The 16328-nt window shown below is 56.2% G+C and overlaps 4 protein-coding genes across 4 annotated transcripts; 1 reads left to right on the forward strand and 3 right to left on the reverse strand.

The window, feature by feature from the left end:
• Positions 1 to 2180: 2180 nt before the first annotated feature.
• Positions 2181 to 3837, reverse strand: B0T26DRAFT_854382 (uncharacterized protein; the record flags this gene model as incomplete). The annotated part of the gene is made up of 3 exons (XM_060447676.1): positions 2181 to 3492; positions 3562 to 3669; positions 3778 to 3837. 3 exons carry the CDS (start codon positions 3835 to 3837, stop codon positions 2254 to 2256), a joined length of 1407 nt encoding a protein of 468 aa, XP_060296190.1. The 3' UTR covers positions 2181 to 2253.
• A 4456-nt stretch (positions 3838 to 8293) lies between these two features.
• B0T26DRAFT_296132 (uncharacterized protein) lies at positions 8294 to 9398 on the forward strand. Its single transcript, XM_060434215.1, has 2 exons — positions 8294 to 8482; positions 8571 to 9398. Exons 1-2 carry the CDS (start codon positions 8455 to 8457, stop codon positions 9251 to 9253), a joined length of 711 nt encoding a protein of 236 aa, XP_060296191.1. The 5' UTR covers positions 8294 to 8454; the 3' UTR covers positions 9254 to 9398.
• A 1643-nt stretch (positions 9399 to 11041) lies between these two features.
• B0T26DRAFT_647387 (cyclophilin-like domain-containing protein) lies at positions 11042 to 12738 on the reverse strand (the record flags this gene model as incomplete). Its single annotated transcript, XM_060437892.1, has 2 exons — positions 11042 to 12530; positions 12659 to 12738. The coding sequence occupies 2 exons, from the start codon at positions 12736 to 12738 to the stop codon at positions 11042 to 11044; spliced, it is 1569 nt and encodes a 522-aa protein (XP_060296192.1).
• Positions 12739 to 14090: 1352 nt separating this feature from the next.
• B0T26DRAFT_647943 (uncharacterized protein) lies at positions 14091 to 14672 on the reverse strand (the record flags this gene model as incomplete). Its single annotated transcript, XM_060437954.1, has 2 exons — positions 14091 to 14291; positions 14358 to 14672. The coding sequence occupies 2 exons, from the start codon at positions 14670 to 14672 to the stop codon at positions 14091 to 14093; spliced, it is 516 nt and encodes a 171-aa protein (XP_060296193.1).
• Between the last annotated feature and the right edge of the window lie 1656 nt (positions 14673 to 16328).

Below are 16328 nucleotides of genomic sequence, written 5' to 3' on the forward strand. Positions count from 1 at the left end.
GAATGATTTTAGCTGAGAGAGGCAATCGTTATTAGGATTCCTATTATAGAATCTTAGAGGCCTTTCTCTGTCCTAGAAACACATATTAAAGGCTTTTCTAGCCAGTGTGTTTGCTATGGTCTTAACTCTTTGTATGTACCTAAATACCACGCTAATAAATATTGAGAGATTGGGCTGTATGTTTTGGCATGGGGTTTGGGCCAGCTCTCAAACTCGTGGGAGATGAGGGCAGTTTCTTTTGTTAGCTCTGACCAGTTCTGACGTCAAAATGCGTTTCAGCCAACATGAAAGACTCAATTGTCGTCACTAAATGCAGCATAATCAACGAGAAACAAGGTGACAAGGCCAAGCCGTGTATAATATTTCTGGCTCGTATTCATTCTATGGAGTGTCTTTTATTGCTTGACGTAAGCGTCCCGGGTCCCCCATGTTGGGGGATGACAGAAGACAAGGCTTTTCCGTTCTGCCATTACTGTTGCCGGAGGAAGGAAAGGAAATAATATCAGAGCTTTTCCAGCCAAAATGCTGCCGTGTTTAGAGGGACAGATTATTGTCGCCTGGTAGAGTAATATTGAAAAAAAAAAAAACTTGTAAAAAAGACGAGCCGAATGAGCAAAGGAGTGTGTGTGAGATGGGCGGCAATAGCATCTGCGAGCAAAGCCCAGTGGTTACTTCCTGACGCTGTACATAGGGCGAATTGGTCTTGAAGGGGGAAACTGACACGAGGCTCGAAGCCGGGAGGCCCGAGGCCAAAGCAAATAGACTGAAATACAAAAAAAAACATTACTAGTATGGGTTTAATGGGGAGACCTTAATTTTGCACACACGCTTCAAGTCTGCAGATGAGACCTATTTGGAACAGGCCCCAGGGTGAGACAAGAAACTAAAACCAAACCATTGAGCCAAGAAGCCGCAGAGTATGTGATAAAACCAGCTGATGAGTAACATACAGGCCGGCAAATCACCTTTAATGTACAGGGATGGCATTTGAGGGTGGAGGAGGTGGCCGTTGATGATTGTGCGATGTGGTCTATCAAAATAGGTGTTGCTTTGGGGGCATTTTTGAGCCGGATCACAGACGCAGGGAAAAGTGGGTGGGCGCACAACATCAAAACCGACACGGCATGAGAGGGCGGCCCCGATGCGGAGAGCTGGTTGATGGTGAGGGCGGGCGGGCAGGTGGGCGGCCTCTATAGAGTAGTCCCTAGAAACGGTGTCGCGTGTTTATATATCAAGAGCCCGTGGAAGAGCTCGGGGTGTGTGAGACTATGCGACGTCGCGAGCCCAGGGAATATTGATCATGGGCCTTGAGTTGATGTCCCACACCCAGGCGAGACAAGATGAGGAACAATGGTTTTGACGCAAGACGCAAGACGCCAGACGCGAGACGCCAGACGCGAGACGCCAGACGCGAGACGCGAGACACAAGACGCGAGATGCGAGACGCGAGACGCGAGACGCACGATGATATCGCCGTTGCCACGTTGTGGTTTCAAAATAAGTGTGTAGCGTTTCTCCTTCTCGGGGCACCACCCAGGTTACCTTGACCCCTCTCGATCCACAAAGTCCAGTAGACTTGGAAGGTATTAGGGTTAAAGCCTTTACCAGCTCAAGAAGGCCCCGAAATAAGCAGGTCCATAGGACCGCCTGGCTTGATTTGTTTAAGGTCGATGACACTGCATCAGGCTGTTGAAAAGGGGAGGAGAGGAGGTGGGGCGTTGTTTGATTTTTTGTCTTCGGCATGAAAAAAGAAAGTGAGAAAATAGGAGGGACTGGCAGGCAACTTGGGTGGCTACCTGGGTACGGGAGTACGTGCTCAAAATGTGTGCCACGGGTGGTAAGCTAAGATGGGTTGAACCAATTGGCGGTAGTGGCCACGTGTTGACGAGATGGTGATGCCGGCCGGGAGAGAAGCGGGAGAAGAAAGGCGAAAGGGGATGTCTAAACACGAGCCAGCTATCGAGACAGGCCTCCTTCTTGACAGCACGTAGACGGGTGCCGACGTCAAGCTGGCCCGCGGCAGGGGCCGCCATTGCGATAAGAGGACAACTGAAACAGCAGGTGCAGATGTCGAGATGCAGATGTCGAGGTGCAGATGTCGAGGTGCAGATGTCGAGGGCCAGCTCTGCTGCTGCTGCTGCCTCTCCCCCCCTTCCCCCTTGACCCCTCTCTCTCCTCCGGTTTGTCTCCCAGTAGCACATCACGGCACGCAGTCCAGGCTGAAGGGCTCGTCCGACGGAAGAGTGCGTGGCTCTAGCGCCGGGTAACCGCAGTGTCCCGATGGATATCCGCATGGCTTGTGCTACCGGCCCCGGCGCCACTCAGATAGCCGTGGTTGTGGCTATGCGGGTGACGGTGAGCCTGAGCCTGGGTCTGGATCTGGGTCTGGGTCTGGGTCTGGGCGGCGGCGTGTGTGTGTGGGGGGGACGAGTCTGTCACAAAGGCCAGGTGGTGCGACGGGTGGGTCTCGTGTGTGGCCTCGCTCGGCACATAGGTTTGCCCATTGGAGAGGGTTGCGCCGCCCCCGTGGCTGGTAGACCCGACAGAGTCCCGCCGCGGTTCGGACGTGTAGGCGCTAAGGTCAAAGGCTGGGCCCTGGCTCTGTAGGCTGCGCTCGTGCTCGCCAAAAATGGTCTCGGCTCCGGATGTGAAGGCGTCCGAGTTGGTGCGCGATGACGGTGCCGTCTGTTGGTGGCCGCCGAGCGTGTTGGACGCGGCCTGCGTCTGAGACTGGGTCTGGGTCTGGGTCTGGGTTTGATAGTGGAGGCCCGAGCTGCCGTCGAACCCGGTAGCATAGGTTGCTGCCGAAGCCACGTCGGCGAGGGAGCTCGTGGACGGCGCCACGGCTGGGGCCCCCGCCGACAATACTCCTGTCTTGGCGGTCACGGGATACGGCAGACCCGAGGACAGACCCGCGGGCAGAGCCAGCGGAGGACGTCCAGAGGCCGGGTAGGGGAGCAGGCGGTCGGCACTTGTGGCGCTGGGCAGCGAGGCGGCGACGCTCGAGAAGGAAAAGTTGGGCGAGTCAGCTGAGACGGTGCTGACGGGCCGCTGGACGAGGCTCGCGCTACTGTAGCCGTAGGGCGAGTCCGGGTCCGCGTACAGGTTGCTGTAGGCCGGCGGCTTGTTGGAGCGCGGAGGCGAGGGCCACTGGCTGTGCATGATGCTGGCGGCGTCGTGGCCCAATACCGACTGCGGCGGCATGCCCATGGCGTAGTCGAAGTCGTCGCCGTAGGGCGAGCCGTAGGTGGTCACGGCCGGGTAGTAGGGCTTGCTGGCGGCGGCATAGGGGTATGCGGAGCCGGGGCGGTACGAGGCCAGCACGTCGTTGGAGCTCAGGCCTGCAGCCACGTCGGCCGTGTACCCGCCGAGGCCGTGGCCGTGGCCGTGGCTGTGGTTCATGGGTGCCCGGCTGGCATAGGCACGCGCGTCGCCGACGCTGTAGCTGAACTCGCCCGAGTCCTCGCGCAGGGGCGCTTCGCGTGATTGCACCTGCACAGCACCACAGTCAGGTGAGTCGGCCCACGGCACGTAGCCGAGACGGGGAGAGGCCTGGCCTACCCGGAGGAACAAGCATGGATCCGCCCCCGCGTTCTTGCAGTTGGTGCAGGGCTGGCCTTGGCCCGGGTCGCCACTGCACCGGATCTTCCGTTTCCGGCAGCGGCCACACTGGACACGGGGCAAATTTCAGTTTAGTCACGTCGACAAACACAAAGTAAACAACTTCAGGGGTTGGGCTGGGCTGGGCTGGGCTGGGCTGGGCTAGTCAGGCCTTACCGCCACCGAGATGCGCTTCCGCTGCCGGGCCGAGTCCGAGTCGAGCTGCTGGTCCGCCATGGCGAGGGCTCTAGCTGGGTCGTGGGACTGCAGTTGGAACCGCCGTTCGGGGCTGGGGAAGTACGGGGGGTACGGACGGCTATATCGTCTTCCGTCTGAGGGAGGAGAGTAGTTGGTCTGGGCCACCATTGTCCGCCCTCGAGGGATGCAAATGTCTTCCTCTGTTAATTATAGTCTGTCCTCTAGCTGGCTGCCTGCTGTCGTCACGCGCTCCTTCTGGAGCCCGAGTGAGTTTTGTGTCAAATCTCTGCAGCCGAGCTGGCGCCGTCCGAGTCAAAACCTAAGCAGTATGACCCGATAGAGGAGAAAGCTCCTTGGGCTGGGGCTCTGACCGGCCGCAAGACACTGGGACCCCAACCACTGGGAGCGAAGAGTAGATTCCTGCTGGCCCCCCGACCTGTTGCAGAGAGAGTGTGCAAGTAGGTAAGCAGCAGACAGGCTGGCAGGCAGATAGGGGTCGGGAGTCGGGATCGCGGTCGGGCGAAACAGAGACAAGGCCTCAAGCCCCGGCTCGATGCTGTCGACTTTCGGGCGAAGGTAGGTTCCAAAAAAAGAAATAGAACTCGACTCGGACGCAATGCAAAGCTGGCTGACGAGAGAGGTGGGGATGGTCTAGGTGCTTTGGGCGAGATGTGATGCCTGTCCTGCCTTGTCTTTGTGTTCGCAAACCTGGACCTGACCTTGACGTACATGAGCAACACGTACACGCACAGCTGGCACATATCGCACATAGCTAATTAACAGCACGCACTCGCGCCTGCCCTCTGGCACCTATCCTCTACAGCCATAAGCTGGTTGTACCCCCGACCGAGAGAGCACAACCCTGCGCCCACCAGTGCCTTCTGCAGCTCGACCTCCACAGGGGAGGGGGGGGGTTCCAGGACTGGAGAGGGGGGATGAGACACACCTGACAGGCCCGAGTCGACTGTTGAATGGTGATTCGATGTTGGCGTGTCCAAGAAGCGAGCGGAGTGTCGCAGAAGTCGAAATGGAGAGCGAAACGAGCCCACACAAAGAAATATCTGCGAGACGAGGCAAAGGTCGGAACAGAGAGAAGCTGTGCGTGCAGGGGAGAAAGACAGCGAGGTCGAGTATGGCGGCGAGGCCCTTATGGCAGCGGCGAGGCCCTTATGGCAGCGGTGATGCCCTTATGGCAGCGGCGATGATGAGGGATAGATAGCGAGAGAGGGAGTGTGTGTGAAAGACAGAGAGAGAGAAAGGGTCCCTTCACCGGCCACAGCCCCGCAGTTGAACTGGATAGAAATCAAGAAATGAGGAGAGAAAAAAGACAGAGCAGGTAGGTAAACACGCCGTGCAATGTCATGGTGTTATAGCTCGCCGTGTCACTCGTGACTGACAAGCCGACGAGCTCGCCATGGCCTCAGGTTCCAGGCCCAGTGTTGGCTGTTTGCATACCCAATAACTGCGTGCCTCCTGCCAAACTGATCCCACGGTGGCATCGGTGCCGCTCTATCGACGAAGGGTGTGGGCCAGGAATCAAAGATTGGGGGCAAGACGGGGCCTGGAGGTACCTGGCCAGCCCGCGGCAGCCAAGGCAGGTACTCGGCATCTAGACCAGGTATCCATCCTACACGTGTGCCCGTTGGCACGGGTCAAAACTTTCTGCAACCGCCATATTACCATGCTGCCAGAGCCCATGAGTCTTGGTCAGTAAAGAGAAGGTACCACACGAGCACAGCAATGTCGGCGTATACCAGGCTTCCACAGCAGGTGTCCCGCTCTCTGACAGCGGAGCTCCAGTCTGATCAAGGCGTGGACGGGTCCGCATATTCGTGTCCAGCCGGAGAGATGCATCTTGGTGGATTGGTGGTGCCTGGGCGCCCATAGGGGTGCATGTACTTACATCATCATCATCACCACCACCGCAAGCCTCCCATAGGCTGCCTGGCCGTTCGCCTCCCCAGCCGGCCAGACACGCCTTTCAAACACAACTGGACTCGCCAGTGCCAGGGCTAGTGACACTGCTAGTGCAGCGTCAGTGGGTGGGGGGCACCGTTGAAAGCGGCGATCACCCAGCAGGGGAACATCTGGAAAGCCTAGACTAGCCGTCTCTACTCTTGACGGTGGGCCGACGAGGGCAAGGGCCTGGCCGGGTGGGGAAGCCAACCAAATATGCGCCTCCGGGGGTAGGGCGTTTGTGCCGGCGGCTAAGACATGTGGCCGGTCCAGTACGAGAGGCTTCAGTGTCTGCGGCTCGTTCCTGCTTGGCCTGGGGGTGAGGCTGATGGGCCAAGACGGTGGCTTTTGGGATTCATGCACCATATAGGCTGGCAATGCCCATCATGATCCATTCGACGGCGACCGGTGAGTCCATGTCTTCCTGTCTTCCAGCTTTGACGCCCCCTGAAGACTTGCCAGACTCGGCATCCAAACTGCTGGACTGGCCGGGAATCTAATTCCAGGGTACGGCAGAGCTAAGCTAGTAGAAGCCGTGAGCCACGATTTCGGAAGACCATGGCCAGTGAGCCGGGCCAAAGTTTCATCCCCACAGCCATCGGAGAGGTCAATGTGGATGCAATGCTATCTGCCGTCCAGAGACTACAAGCACAGTCTTTTGGGCCCTCTTTGTGCCACCATCCTTCAGCACCAACGTAACACACACGTCAAGCCTCTACACGGAGACCCTGGATGGCGAACGGGGGCACTGGATGATACACACTGCACTGTGGGCACCAGCAACCAGCTCCAACCTTGGCGTTGGAATTGTAATTATTCATTGATTTCCCACGGGCCCCCACGGGCACAGTGTCGACAGGGTCTTGGAGGGGAAAATGACGAGTCTGATAACGTTGATAGAGGGTTAGTCTAGTAGGCAAACATGGCCCCCAATGCCGTTCTTTTCTTTTCTCGACCCGGTTTCAAAACCCCGCCGTCCCACTCGGGGCGGCGAGTGGACAAACGCACAACGGCACACACACATGGTTGTGGATGTCACCGAGGGTATCCCAAGGGACCTGATGATCATCTCGTTCTCCTGAGAAGATGCCGGCCGGCGAGGTCTCAGTACAGCTTTGTTCGCTTGGCAAGACCTTGCACGCCCGCTTCTGCAAGGATCTGGACTGGACCTTATCAGAGACAGTGCGAAGAGAAAGAGATGGAGACGGTGAGAGACGAGGATGGGGGAGGAGGAGGAGGAAGAAGAAGAAGGGGACTTTGGACGGCGTAACGCAGAAAGCTGTCGTCCGAAGCGGACAGCGCATACAGGGTACATCTCAACAGCAGCAGCCTTTGTGCGACCTTGGATTTTCCTCGCGCATGCAGGACAAGAATCCCTGATAACGGGGAGGCGTGCGGTTTTGCTTTCTGGTCTCGTCTGCTATTTGCAGGTAATAATTAATTAGGTATCCTGCAGAGAAGTGACAGAGCAACACGTTGAATCCCCTTGGACTTGATGGGTGCGTGGGAAGGAAGCTCGGGGAATGATAGACCCCTGTGCGTTTGGCTTGCCAGAGGAGACGTCCTAAGAAAGTCGGCGAGGCTTGTCTATTTCAGGCAAGCCAAGCTGCAGATTTCCCAAGGAGGACTAGGCCAAGCGGGTTGGTATGTAGGTAGAAATGTATTTATGCAGGCTGGGTGGTCGGTACGTGTACCTGGATGCCAATGTCAATGCCTCTCAGGGCTCAATGCCTATCAGGACTCAACTGCGCCCGTCTCTGTTTGCCTTGGATGCGCCGTGTCCGCATTCTTGCCTTAACCTGAGACATAATAATTAACATGGTGTTGATCCATGGCTTCTTGGAAAGCCCTTGGAAAGCCCTTGGAAAGGGACATATGAAGACTCGATACCGGCAGCGAGTGGGGGGGTGAATTCCGTGGAACCTGGACTTGCTGCCGTGGCCATGGTGAATATTGAAAACAGTCGGACACATATCACATGGTCGGCTATGGTTGCCTGCCGATAAGTTGCCAGCATGATTGCGAATACGTCGTGCTTCCCTCCCCTGCCCCGCGCGCCTCTGTCGTCACTGCATCCTCATCTGCTCGTCCAAGACACTGATAGCCCGATGCGACTCTCGGAAGACTCGTGAGGCGGGGAGTAGACCACATGCGATATTCTCTCGACGTCTCAAGCGATCAATAAAGACGAAAAAGAAAGTTGCCGAGCTTGGTGATTAGAGGGCCATGTATTACCTCGCATACGGGGAATCTGAGCTGAATGTTCGGCCACGTCACAAGAGAATGAGAAATAAAAACGGCATCCGCTAGTAGACGGTGGCTCCGAACATGCCGGTTTCGCGGGCGGTTTGTCGGGCAAGCCACTGAGGCCCATCATAGGCCTACGACGTCTCGGCGTTCCCTAGCCCCCTTGCAGGGCTTGCTGGCTTGCAGGCCTGCGGGACTAGGCTGGCCGGTAACCTGGATAGCCCTGGATTCTGTCATTTTTTTGCTGAGAGCAATCTGATCGCTTCGCCCAGATATGAGCGATCCGTCCTGCCCGTCGCCTGGGAATGCCATCCGATTTGCCCACCCGAAAAGGTGGTAAGGCCCCGCCGCGTTTGCCAGCAGGGCTCCTCCTATGTCTTGCATCGCAAACACGAGAGACTACACCTAGGCCAATGTGAGGGCCTGCAGGCTTGACTGCGTTGCACAGTGTGTATGTACATGTACATGACTTCGACCGAAGGTGTGTTGAGGGGTTCCCTGCGCTGCTTGTCCATGCTGTCCATGCTGCCACTGCGGAAATGTGATGCCCTAGTTAATTAGAAAGACAGACAGGTCCGTGAGAACCATGGTCAAGCTCGACGTCGTGGGCCCCCAAAGACATTGTGCTCACGATGGGCCGGGCTGGCCACTTGAGTCGTCGAAAAAAGCTTCTCACTGCCCGGCAAAGCAGCAACCAAAGCCATCTCGGCTCATGGGGCAAAGCCAGAGTGTGGTACCTCCAGCACCAGCACACCACACGGTCGGAAGAAACAAAGCTATTGTTTGGAAACTCGCCCCTGATGGAAGCATTGAAGAAGAAAAAAACTCGTCCCCCATTGGCCTAGCCTGCCAGGTCTCGGGTACTGGAGCAGGGCATAGCATACCCCCAGAAGGTGGCCATGATAAGCAAACAATCATTGCGCAGCTCTGGGCTCGGTTTTTGATTGCCATCTGGCTATCTCCGCATGCGGCTTCAAGCTCAAGACATGGCAACTCGTATCAAAGCCATGCCACGCTATCCGGACGAACCTGCTCCTCCTGTTCCACAGCGCATTTGGCGAGACCATGTCTTGGCTCCCATGTTCTTTCAGGCCTCTGGCACTGGCTGCTGACTTGGAAGGCTTCCTCCAATTTCCTTCTCTTCTCCTGTCAAGTCTTTCCGATAATCTGTCCAGTCAACAGGGAAGGGACGGCGACACTCGGCGGTGGTGTGGGCGGAGGAAATTCGCACACTTCACACAGGGTCGGATAGAAATCGAGGGTTGGGATTGGGGGCTGGTAACGGAGACACGGCGGAAATTTTGAGAACAGAAATGTTGGCGGCTATCCGCAGCACTAATGACCTTATCCGCGTTGTCAACCATCTCTCGCCGTGCTTCAGAAACCTGCAGCTGGCCGCCATGTGTAACCAAAGGCCTTTCCACTGCACTGCACCAACGCAACAAGCTCCATTTATATTCGTACAAGGGTATTTCGAGTGCAGTCCGCTGTGCCCAGTAGCCAGGAAGCCTGGGACTCCCTTGTGTGAATAGGGCTAGATGTCACGGGCTGCTGAGAGTAGGGCAAGCTCTCATCGACGCTTGTATGAAATCGTGGCATGAGAGTTTTAGACTAGATAGCGAGACTCGTAGAAACGGCTCCATAACCACGAATATGGGAGAAGAGAAATGGGGGAAAATGGAAAGGATGTGAAGCGCTGAAGCCATGTCTTGGTTGTCGTAATGCAGGTTCAAGCACTGCCGTATACTTAAAACAAGTCCATGCAAAGACGAGGAGGTGAATGGAATGTAATTATCGTCACCAAATGGCCGACGCTGGCCGACGGCCGACGTGTGCAACAGAATCTACAAGCCGTGAGCTAAAAACAGTAGCCTCCCTTGAGCAAACTCCGGCCATGCCAAGGCTCTGCATTCTAAACGCACTTTGTATGCCTGTCTGAAATGCGTTTGCCATTGGTCGTCGTCGGGCGATAGAGAGATGTCAGACGGAGCTACAATAACCAAGAACTCGATATGGGGGCTCCAAGGAACGACGAGTCGGGTGTGCACTGCTGGCATGTCAGCCAACATGTTGCTCCAAACAACAAAGCAACGTTTTGTGTGAGTTTGCCACCAAGGGCATCGGTTCAGCACGCTGGGGAAACTGCCAACACGTTATCTGGCAGGAACAAGGAGAGTCCTTGTATTTATCGGGGAGGCGTAGGTCTATATCTCATCAAAACCATTGAGAGACAAGCCGCAACACGCATAAATATGGACAATCTCAATGTTTAGCGAAGTGGCAGGTAGCGCGACCCGCGGCAAATCTAGCGAACAACACCAAATCCGACATGACTTATTCCTCAAGATCTGTTCGTTGTCAGCTTGGAAGATCAACCATGGGCGAGCTGGTAGCGGCGAGAACGTGGTGCCGAGACATGCGATTGTTCACACTCGAGGGCACACTTCCCCAAGCCCTGGGGGGATCATTTCCAGCGTTGACTCGGCTGTCTCAAAACATGGTATTGGCGATTTGGCCAGGGTGGGACCAGATAATGGAATCGAAGAGCAGATTGGCCAAGCTGGTACCACGCGTTACTCCAGCTAAGGTACAGAGCACGTACCGAATGATCAGAGACTGTAGACTGCCTTTAGAAACCTGACTGGTTCGCTCGCTAGTCACCCGCTGGAGGCTCTGTGCCAGATATCGGATTTGAATCGCTGTGGAACTCGCGCCAGCAAATCCATCTCCAGGAGATCCCAAATCTCTGGATGGTGCCTGTAGACACATGACAAACTCTAGCGAGGGTATGCGAGAGATATCCATTCGGGATTATCTAGATATCCCGTGGTTGTGGGAGCGTCTTAAAATACGCCGAGCACAAACGGGGGCTCCAAGGCGAGCTAAGGCAAGGTCGCCCTCTTAGAAAGTGGAAGACGAGGGATCTCGAGTCTAATGGGGGTTTATCGCCAGATTTGGGTTCTGTCGAGAAGGTGGTGGCGAAACCTTCCATGCAGAGCGTGCAAGCAACCAATGGCTAGCTGCTGGCAGTCACGCCGGCTCATTTGCCCCTGAAGTCCTCGCGCCCCGGATGGCCGCGGGGTTTGTCTTTATCCCTGCCCCTGCCCCAGTCACGGTCTCTACCGTGGTCGCGGCCGCGGTCGCGATCGCGATCGCGATCGCGATCGCGCCTGTGGTCCCAGTCCCGACCCTCTCGGCTCGGCCCACGGCTGCCAGATCTCTCATCCCGTCCACCGCGGTAGTTGTCTCGTCTGGGGCTTCTGCTTCGACGTGAGATATCGCGCCTCATGCTACGATCCCCTGAACTGAACTTGACGCTGTCGTAGCTCTGGGAGTCCCTATCCTGTCGGCGAATGTCGCCGTGGCCATCGGCTTCCCGATCTCTTGGGCCGCCCTTGTCGGCCGTTTTGTCCTTGTCGTGTCGCCCCCGCATTTCCTCCATTCCGTGAACCATTTCGTAGTCTACTTCGGCGGGGCCCTCATCGTCCTCGTCGCGGTACTTCCGCCATTTCTCCAGCTCTTTGACACCACCCCATCCGCCGCCCCGTCTCCTGACCGCGGCGCTCTTGCGTTTCTTGTTGGTCTCGTTGCGCCAGACCTCGCTCAGCCGGCTTACACTCTGGCTGAAGTCGATGTGGATTCGTCGGTCGTCGATGAGCACCGAGTCCATCTTGTAGTAGGCGTCCTCGCAGCTCTTCTTGTCTTCAAACTCGATAAAGGAGTACTGGAGGCTGTCGCCGGTTTTGCGATCTCGAATCACCTCGCAGCTCAGAATCTTGCCGAAACGGCTAAAGATCAACTCCAAGTCCTCGTCTGTCGTGACCGGATTCAACTTGCAGACAAACAGCACGTTCTCTGGAGGCTTGACTTCGGCAAAAGGCAGGTCTCCCATCATCTCGAGTGTCAGAGCCTGGGCGGCCGCCTCGCGCTCCTTTCTCCTGCGCTCCGCATCGGCGGCAGCGGCCTCGTTCGCATCCTCATCCAAGAGCTCTTCGCCCTCGCCGATGCGGACCGTGGCAAGCTGTGCCTTGCTGGGCGGCGGGGAACTGCTAGGTTCGCGGAAGCCTGCGGGGTCGGGGTAAGGGTCGTCGAGGACAACTGTGTGCTTAATGCGAATGTCGACAAGGGGGTGGCCGCGCTCGTCGACAATGGCGTCGTTGATCTTCTCCAGCACGTCGAAGCCTTCGACCACCTTACCAAAAATGGCCGCCTTTCCGTCAAGATAGTCTGTGTTGTCCCCGAGGGTAACGATAAACTGCGACGCTGCCAGCCGTGTCTCTGGGTCTGAAGGATGCGGGGCAGTGGCCATGCTGACAGTTCCGCGTTCGAGGTGTTTTAGTTTGGGGTGGAAGAGAGCCGGGAAGGCCTTTTCTTTGCCATCTCCCAAAAGAAGGCCCCAGATAGAAGTGCCGCCATCGGACTCGGGTGACATGGGACCAAGAGGGTCGCCAGTCTGGAACGAGAAGGATTTCTGGATCGAGTGGATCGGGGAGAAGTTGTAGTATTTGGTCTTGCAGAGCTTGACGAAACTGGGAAACACGAGACGCGCCCGGTAAGCTTCACGGGGAGAGAGAGAGAGAGAGAGAGAGAGAGAGAGAGAGAGAGAGAGAGAGAGAGAGAGAGAGAGAGAGAGAGGCGAAAACAGGGGCGGGCTTACTTTTCGCACATCTTCGGCGCATAATCGACGAGAAGGTCGATCACGATGTCGCCGACGCTGGTTTCGAGGAGAACGGACATGTTGACGGCTTCAAAAAGTGGGGGCCGCGCTCAAAAACAACAATCGCATCATGAAATGGTGGATGACTTCAAAGTGGAATGGGCTGTCGCGGTCAAGGGTCGAGTGTCGAGAGCGCGAAGATGGGTTAGGAAGCTGTTATCCGCGATGGGAAGATAATATTTTTGGCGGGGGTTGCGCGTGGAACAAGGACGTATTGACGTATTGACGTATTGACGTATTGACGTATTGACGTATTGACGTAACATCATATTGCGGGTGTGGGCTAGGGTTATCTAAATACATCGAGTCCCTTGTAACTGAGCAGACAAACAGATACTTGTTGCCTGGTACTCTGGGCAACAGCAACTATAACCAACCCCACAACAGAAGGGTCGCTAGCAGCTTCTCTACGGTATGTATCTCTGATACCGCATTCGGTTCCAACAGGACAAAGTAATCACATCTAGTACTACAACAAATGTTGCATCTAGCTTCTGTGTTTAAAATCATGTTATGGTGAAAGTGGTATGGAACCTCAAGGGTTTCTCGCCTTGGTTGCCAGTGCCCACTTACAACCTAATACACCCCGCCTTCCAGGCGTCCACCACGGGCACCGATCCGGGGATTCTTCTTCTGGGACGGAAATTCCAGGAGGCCGAAGCAGAGAGAAGGCACAGCAATGGGATAGGCTCCGGGACTCGGTAAGCTTATCTGTAAGTTGACGACAATTATTTGTGTTCTTCTTCTTCCCCCATCATTACATTCCTATATTGCAGCCGTGGAAGAAATACGGGCAAAGCCGTCAACTTAAATCCCGGAGACTGCATCCCAACACACGCGGCAGGCGGACATCTCCACGGTCGCCGAAAGACCCCAAACCTGTCGACTCCTCCCCTAAAGCTGCTGCAGCGCATGCAGTCCATCTATCCAAGCTCGCACGCACCAGTTTTAACTCCCCTCCGGAGCCTCATACGTATTAAGGGGCAAAAAGATCCGCCAGCCCACTGTCCGTTTGAAACTATGTCGTGTCCCGTGCCACAAAAAGAGACGACGCCCTTAGAACCCTTCCCAACGTCGACGTTTGCACCCAGTCACACCCAGTCAACCGGATAGACAAAAGGAATTTAGACCAGTTCCCATCCCAGGACAAAGAAAAGCTCCGGGCTACCTTTAATGCAGGAATCGAAGAAGGTTTAGTTTTTTTTTTAAAAAAAAAATATGATGCAAGGTAAGCGAGATGCCCAGATCCGTCGCAAAAGCATAAAACTCGCGTTCTCGGGATGGAACGCGAATGTGCGTGTGGGAAAAGAGAATTGGTCGGCCCTGGCTGATGAGCAGCCGTTGGGGCCGGGGCTATGATGCTGGGGTGCCATCAAGGCTCGGGAGCACTGCGTCGTCTCCTGCCGCTCCGCAGCTCGCGCTCTGTGTCCATGAGCCGACATTGAACCCAGGTGCGGAACGATCTGTCGCCGCGCACCGCCTCACAGTTGAGCAGCTCGGTGAGTGTACGCTTAATGCCCTCGTTGACGTCGCAAAGCTTGGCCTCCTCGACGGCAACCTCGGTGAGTGCCGTCTTGTTGGCCATCGTGCTCAGATCGCCGCAGTCATCAAACGCGCCGGGTGGGATCCGAGGCGGGACCGAGGCGCGACGGTATGGGCCAGCCAGCGGCGGCCTGGGTTGGTATGGCCATGCCTGGCTCGACGACGACGAGAGGCTGGCCACAGAGCCCGCCATGGTGGGCGAGCTGGCTGTGCTCACGCTGTTTACAGAGGCGTCCAACGAGTGGAGAGGCCGAAGCTCGTCGAGGTGTTGCCTCAGAGACTCGTGTTGCTCGTGTAGAAGGAGGTATTTCTGCAGCGCCAAATCGCGGTTGTGGTTGACATTGGGTTGGGGTGCTGCCCTCGGCGGCTCAGGCAGCGGCCCTACTGAGGACGACGTCGCTGCCGTGTTCATGTTGGCTGGTCGTGGTTGTGGCAGTCGCACGCGAATGGAATACCCTGTTGCATGGGTGACTGCTGTCGGACGTATCATCGGAAGACAGAGAACGATACTACCCGGAAATGGGTTGGAGGGAGTGAGCGAGCTGAATGGAGCTATAGGGAGTTGGTGTTTCGGTGCTCTTCGAGGCCCAGAGATTGCCTATCGAAGGTATTTCGGGTATATCCCATCCCAGCCAAGCTCCGAGGTCCACGGGTACCAGGAGCCCTTCTGCTCTTTCCCACGGCGTGAGGCCGAGTGTCGAGTAATGCGCCGCTTGCCCGGGTGGACCGAGAGACGGGAGGATGCTGAGGATGGAGTCGAGTCGGGCGGTGCTGGGCCCAGCAGAGGGTTTTGTGCACCAAATCGGAGGTCAGTCCGAGGGCAGTGGGTTTGCCGATGCGGTACACTAGAAATAATGGCTGGGCTCTTGGATGCTGGCGGTTGTCAAGGTGCCGCCACTGTCACGCTAGGTGCTTCAGCGAGTGTCGTTGCTGCAGCACTTCTGTGGGGATATGGAGGCACGGATTATAAGGAGACTGGCAGGGAGCGGGCTGTGGGAAAGGCGAGGCGAGGGAGATCGGCGAAAGCTTGAGAGAAAAAATATCAAGTTCGTATTCCGTCGTAGCGTAACTTAAGGCAGGTAGGTAGCTGAGGGCAGGCCCTTGGAAAGCAAAGCAGGTAATATTAGAGATCGATTAGGTGATATTCCGTCCCAGTCTGCCACACCACCTCTTCTCGAGTTCTCCCCACGGGCAAGCAGGTGAAAAGGAGAAACGGCAAAAACCAGCTGCAAAACGGACGGCGCCGGTCCAGTCCTAGCCACGGAAACAGGCCGGGGCCCAGTGATGGAAGGGGGCGTCAATAGCGTAGTTAGCTCGGAGCTTGGGGCCGCTCGCGTCGATCGCCCCCCTGGCTGAGGCTGGACCCTGGTAATTGCGCAAGCGGGTTAGGTTGATCGTGCGTGTCGACAGCCGCTTGATTGACTCCGTGTTTGCCTCACCGTTTATACCAAACTTGCTCTTGTCACCATCTCGTCGGTTTTAGATAGAAAAGTCATCGGTGGCGAAAGGGCGCCTGCTTCTCTTCCATGTGCCGAGTGTCCTTTGTAATCTGTGATCTGGAGAAGCGGAAAGACCGAGCTGAAAAAAAGCGGATGCACCCATTGGGGGGACGGCTTCAGCACCCCACTAGCACCAGTACCGAGTACATACATACAGACACCTCTCCTCGGCTAGGTACTCAACGGCGCTCGCCCTACACGTACTATAATATGGATGCCATTGTTAATTTAGCGCTGCCGAAGACAGCCAGCCTTATCAAAGCCAATGGTAACCAACGGGCTTGGCCTCGAGCTCGTTATCTTGGCTGGGCTGCTTCGGAGAAATGGGTCCCGTCTCAGTGGGTGTCTATACATACATACATACGTACTTTCACTCCCCCGTGTGGCGGCCCGTATCCGACCTCTGCACAGTAGCTTGGTCGATGCAAGCTTATCTAATGAAAGAAGCCACCTCGGCGCGTAGATGCGATTGCGAAAAGTGTGGAAGCGGCGAGGCCTTTTATTTCCCGGCCCAGCCCAGCCGTTATTTTCATGGGCCACTGAGGTGGACAGAAAAAGCAGCCCAGAAG

This window comes from Lasiosphaeria miniovina (genome assembly GCF_030549165.1).
Source record: "Lasiosphaeria miniovina strain SMH2392-1A chromosome Unknown B0T26scaffold_4, whole genome shotgun sequence".
Classification (NCBI taxonomy): Eukaryota; Fungi; Ascomycota; class Sordariomycetes; order Sordariales; family Lasiosphaeriaceae; genus Lasiosphaeria; species Lasiosphaeria miniovina.